Source organism: Protobothrops mucrosquamatus, unplaced genomic scaffold (assembly GCF_001527695.2).
Source record: "Protobothrops mucrosquamatus isolate PMUCROS unplaced genomic scaffold, P.Mucros_1.0 scaffold1170, whole genome shotgun sequence".
In the NCBI taxonomy this organism is placed as follows: domain Eukaryota; kingdom Metazoa; phylum Chordata; class Lepidosauria; order Squamata; family Viperidae; genus Protobothrops; species Protobothrops mucrosquamatus.
This window is the reverse complement of record NW_015387384.1, coordinates 305219-311557: the sequence shown is the minus strand read 5'-3', so window position 1 is coordinate 311557 and position 6339 is coordinate 305219. Positions and strand designations below refer to the sequence as shown.

Sequence of the window (6339 nt, the reverse complement as noted above, 5' to 3'; positions counted from 1 at the left end):
GTGCAGTGAAAGTCAGGAAGAATGCACAGCAGTGCACGAGAATTGTTAAATGAGTTGGGAATGGTGCATGGGGATGAGTGTGGTTGTGGGAAAGGTGCTATATGGGTCAGGGGTCAGGCATGGGTGTGGTTTTGTTCTGGAAGGGTGCACAGATTAGCAGGTTGCATAGCTGGGGGAGACTTATCCAAGCAATTTATGATATTTCCTGCCAGTTTCTTGACTGTCAACACTCCCTGACAGCTTCCCACAAGCAAAGATTTTCTTTGCAATCATGGTCAAGTGCTGGCTTCTCCATTGACTTGGAAGAAACTGGCAGAGTGAGTTTGAAATGATGGTCACATGATGACGTCTGACTGCAGCAGTGCAGTGGCTGCAACCTTTTCAAATTTCCTTCCCAAGGGAATGATGGGTGCCAGCATTCTGTAATTTAGCCCTTTTGAGGTATCTTGGTTGAAAAATTGATGTCCTGTTGATGGTTGATGATTACAGGCAGACATGAGAGAGACAGTACTGTATAGATACAGAGAATTCCATGTTCTTCAGTAAAAACTCTAGGAATGTCTGCATAAATTGAAATCTTGCCAATAATGTTTAGAAATGCTAACAAGGGAAAAAGTGAAAGTAAAATCTTCTGCTGCCTATTATCAAATGTTCCCCATTAGTACCTATTGTTGCCCTATAAAACCCCAGCCATACTGTTCAACAACTTTTTCCAATCCAATGAAGAGGCTTGAAAAAACTGGGGGTGTGGAGTGGGAAGATAAGTTACAGAAATGAACATTTCTTTAAAAGGAGGAATGTACATCCATATTACATACTTACAAAGAGAAAAAGTGAGAGGAGGAAAATGTATCTTCACAAATAAAGCAACATTTAAGAGCATTTTTAATTTCAGTTCTAAAATAAAAATGTCATCAGTGATATGTACCATGCAAGAAAATATTAGTAAGAAATGTACATTTTGAAAAAGCTTTAAGTTGCAGATTTTACTATATTCTAATTTAAGGGTAATTAAGTGATATCTGGAAAGTTAGTAAATTAATGATGATGTACTGTAACTTCAAAGTGGTTATGAAAATTCAACATTATTGGAAAGGCCATTTAGAAAGCTAACATTTTGTGGTTATAATGAATGTTTTCATCTTCCTTGTGTATGTATGATAACATTAGAGCGAACAGTTACATTACCAGATGGATAGGTGACAGAGAAGAAAATAGATCGACCATCTCAGGGATTAAATTTTCTGGTAAAAAAAATCTCCTTCCTTCAATTTTTAAAATAAATTACATATTGCTAAATTGTTAATGAACTGATTATTATCTAGTTATAACTTTGCTGGGAGAGAAAATGTATTTCTATTATTTTGGAGGAGGATATACAAGTCTTTAGAAAAAATAATAACGAATCTATGCATTTCTCTACTAATGTCTTATGGATATTAATAAAGAGCTAACAGCTGTAAATGAATTAATTAATTACTAAATAATTAAATAGTATGGCAACTGAGTAAGGGATATCTGATTCCAGCTAGCTCAATTTAGCAAAAACATCATGGTGATCAAATTAATAAATAGACAAATGTTAATAACTTTGAATTTGCCATTTTTACATGTAAGGCAAAAGAAATATATGGAAAAATATATCTAACAATGTTTTCAAATGTTAGCTACAATGTACGCAATATTCTCTATACCAAGTTTTAATTGTCAAGTTATATAGCTAAATACGAACAATAAAAAACCTATCCATAAATAACTTTACATAAATTGTTTGTTTTTTTTAAAAAAATGCTAAGTAGAATGAACAGAAATTACCTTCTGTTGATGGTATTTCCCAAATTTTTATAGGGAGTGACCTTATAGATGACAAAACATCAGGAATGATGACTGTTAGTGCAACTGTGCGGAATTCTGTGGGGGTGAAAACCAGGCTTGGTTCGTAGGCAATTTTTTCAAGTTCGGTACGGTCAGCATTTCGGGCTCCCACAGCAAGGACCACGATGCCATTCTTTTTAATTTCTTGCGTTGGTTGGACAACATCATCTCTGGACACACCCCCAGTGATCAGAATCAACATGGGAAGGACACCTTCATCAATCCTGGCTCCAGCGGCGCTGGTGAAGAAGTTGTCTTTAACAAACCGCAATGCCGAGCCTGTATTAAGTGTAGTACCACCCATTGGTTTTATTTTCCTAACATTGGTGGCAATGTCTTTTTTCGTCTGGAAGCTATTAAAATAAAATTCTGGTCTTACAGAATCTGCATATTGTGCCACTGCAACTTGAATGAGATCTGGTCCAATTTCCATTCTGTTGATGATTTTGGCCACGAAATCACGAATTGCATTAAAGGGGGCGGATCCCAATGCAGTAGAACCATCTATCAGGAAGACTATGTCTCTCTTATTGACTTCAACAACTGTAAGCAACAATATATAAGCAGTCAGTGTGTTTACTCATTCAAGGACACTAATTCATTCTGAATCAATACATGCACATATTAGATAAACGCTCCTATTTGTTGTACAAGACATTTACTTTAATTGTTGAGTTACAGTACATTCAAATATATTCAATCTAACTTTATGTTTATGATTTGTTGCATGTCAGTATTTCTGCTTAAAATTCATGGGTAATATTCATGCAACTACATTTTTCTGGCTTTACAGTAGAATAAAACCAAAGCCTATAAAATTTTGCCTTCCCTCCCATTTCTATGCATGGAAAGAACAAGAGAAGATAACTAAACAACTTTATAACAGGAAAACATACCTAGGTCCAAAACCTGCAGGAAACCATTATAAGTAAGTGAACAGATTTATGAATGAGCACACAATTTCAAGAATAAGTTAAAAGGATTTGACACTACCTTGCTGATATTCCTATTAAAAAATAAATTAAATTAACCTATCACCTGGAAATGACATGGTAATGGCTCTCATATGGAATAGAGAAGAAAGCTTTATTATTGCAAGATCATGTACTTCTATACAAACTGCCCCCAAAAGTTTCCACCGGGATCCTTTTGCCCAGTCTGTCACAAACATGCTTAACTTCAACAATAACTTCCACTTTTCCTCAAATATGGAACAATATGCTATGGTAGGTTAGTCTGATTCATTGCCCTCCTCCTCTGTTATACTTTAAGATGGGGCTGAAAATATTTTTGGGGGTTAAAATAGTTTTAATTGCTATATTTAATTTTACTTTAGATAGACGTTTGTATGCTACTTTAAGCCAGAGGATAGGTTGTCAGCATGTAAAGGAATGAATGAGTTGAGTGAGTGAATGAATGAATGAATGAATGAATGAATGAATGAATGAATGAATGATGCAGAATGAACTCAGCACCGTGGAAGCAAATTATCTATTGGCATCTATAAGAAATAAATAATACACATATGTGTTTCAGACTATACATATCCAGCCCCAATAGAAGAATAACTCAGCACGTTATTAAGGAAGTTGTTGACATGATAGTAGCAAGTCAACTACAGAGTATCCTAAATGAAGCGGATTATTTGAATCCTCTTTAGTCCAAAAATGGCAAATATGATTCTGACTCAGATGTGAAATTCACACCAATCACTTTCAACTCCAAAAGATCTGTTACTCTGGGATGTAAAAGAACTAATAGAAAGATTCAACTATCAACTTTTGAGATGACAGATAAGAGTAACTACTGCACTTGGAAGAAGGATAACATGCATCTTTCCTGTTTTCATATATATACTTTCATTTGTCCAGCATAAAAAATAGGTAAACACTCAATAATTGTGTTTTTCACAATCTTAAGAGCAGATTTAATTTTAGAGCTGGAATATTGCCATAAAATATTGTATACAGCCCATCATGATTGAAAAATTATTTAATTATTAAACATTATGGGAATATAATAAATGCCTGTAGTTTTAGAACTTTTCCTCTTTTGGTTCGTTCCTGGGGCCGAGGACTGCCAGTACAATCCATCCTGAGAGATCCTCCCTGAATGGATTTGGGGGGTCTTAAATAAGTAGCACTTGGCCTCCAACCATTTTTCACACACACACACACACACACACACACACACACACACACACACACACACACGTATATATATATGTATAGATGTATGTATGTATATGTATATGTATATGTATATGTATATGTATATGTATATGTATATGTATATGTATATAAACAGTAGAAAAAAACAAACTCCAGGATAACTGTAAAAAACAACTGTTTATTAGCTAAGCTTTCGTCGGTTCCCTGCCAACGTCATCAGAGTAAAAAAACAGAGATTTGAAAGTCTGCTTATAAAGCCGGCTGTTTCAGCGCTCTGCTCATTGAGCGCATCACCGGTCTACCTGCCCCGATTGATGTATTCTCTCTAGTTGCGTCGCATCCGCCTGCGTACTTTTAGATTCCAGTGCCTCCTCTCCTCCCGTTATTGCCTTCCCTTCCTGCTCTGCTCGTATCTGGATGTTTATTATTGTTGTCAGAGCGCCCTCCGGTTTATCTCATCTTGTGGCTCTCATCAGGTGTTGTGTATTTGCATATGGTAATGTTCCTCCCATCGTATGCGTCACCCTATTGTCACTTGGCTCTTGAACAAGTTGTGTTGATGTTTCCTCCTTTGCACTTGTTGTAATTCCTTGCTGTTGCATGACTAGGCAACTTTGATCTTGTCTACCCCCCTCCCTCCTATGCGTGGGCAGTGCTCTTTGTACTCATTGTGAGTTCTTGCGTTGTTGCTCATATTTTCTTAGTGCCTGGTAAGCCGGCAGTAAGTCTATGTGGTGGTTAATTGAATGTTTGTTTGATAGCCAGGCCTCTTTGAGTAATCAGCCACCTTTGGAAATGTCCTGGGCAATGGCCTCCACTCCTGCAAGATCAAATGAGTGGTAGTTGCTGGCCATATGGGTCCACACCTGTGAATGTTGCTCGTGTCATCTAATGGCCAATTTATGCTCATGGATCCTGTCTTGAGTCATTTAGTCATCTCCCTGATGTAATTACAGTGACAATCATTACATTTAATTCTATAAATCACCGACGATCTTTCTTCATTGGGCAATGGCTCTTTGGGGTGCATTACCTTCGCATGTAGGGTTTGATTCGGCTTATGCGCTATGTTGATGTTATACGGTGCCAATATCCATGCTGTTGCCTCTGATATGCCATTGATATACGGTAATGTTGTCCAGATTGTAGTTGTTTGTCTATTTTGTGTACTGCGAGGCTCTTGTTGTCTGCTGTATTGTCGGATAAAGTCCACTGGGTAGCAGATGCACCTGCATATGCAATAGAAATGATTCTGTTCCTCAGTATTTGCCTTCTTTGTGCTGCAGTGAGTGCCTATGCGCTTAAACAATGTTCTAATGCAGCCGATCTTATGTGATGTGGGGTGGTTACTCCTGTAATGCAAAATCCTGTCTGTATGCATCGTTTTTCAGTGGACGGTCATATGGAGAGTGCCATTGGTTTGGCGGCTGACCAGCACATCTAAGAATGCAAGAGTGCCATTGGTCTCCTCTTCCACTGTAAACTAAATATCTGGGTAGAGTTTAATTCCTTCATGAACCTGGCACTATCCTGGCGTTTGATGATGATAAATGTGTCATCGACATACCTGGCCCAGAATTTGGGCTGGTACTTGGACATCACTTTGGATTCCAGCTGTTGCAGGACAGCCTCTGGGATGATCCCCAAAATCGGGGATCCCATTGGCATGGCCTACACCTGCTCGTAGATGGTGCCATGGAATGTAAAATATGTCCTGAGGCACAGGTTCATCAGTTGGATGAGGTCTTCTGTGCAAAGTGGGTCATGGTGTCGTAGTTCCTCCTGTTGTAGTCGGCTTCTTATTACAGAAATGGCCAGATTTTGTGAAATGGAGGTAGAAAGAGATGTTACGTCAAATGACCTCTGGTTTTTTACTCTGATGACGTTGGCAGGGGACCAACAAAAGCTTAGCTAATAAACAGCTGTTTTTTACAGTTATCCTGGAGGTCGTTGTTTTTCTACTGTTAATATGAACATACCCAGGATTCGTATTTTTAAAGTAATTAGGGATATATATATATATATATATATATATATATATATATATATATATATATATATATATATATATATATCAGAAATTTCTTTAAAAATGTGATCCCTGGGTAATTCCATATTAGAACAGTGAGAAAACACGAGCACCAGGGAATATGATAAAATAATTTGGTTTAATATTAAAATTACTAAAATTACTAATAAAATCAATTAAAACGCCTAGCTTTCGTCAGCTATCTGCTGACGTCCTCAGGGCTCAAGATGTCAGTCCATGGGAGTCACTTTTGTAGCTTGACTA

The 6339-nt window shown here is 37.3% G+C and overlaps 1 protein-coding gene across 1 annotated transcript in view; it reads right to left on the bottom strand.

Moving 5' to 3' along the window:
- The window catches only part of COL6A3 (collagen type VI alpha 3 chain), a 150043-nt gene that overhangs the window by 90172 nt on the left and 53532 nt on the right, over positions 1–6339 (bottom strand). Inside the window, 1 exon segment of the mRNA XM_029285002.1 lies at positions 1807–2418. Within this exon segment, the coding sequence (XP_029140835.1) occupies positions 1807–2418 (612 nt within the window).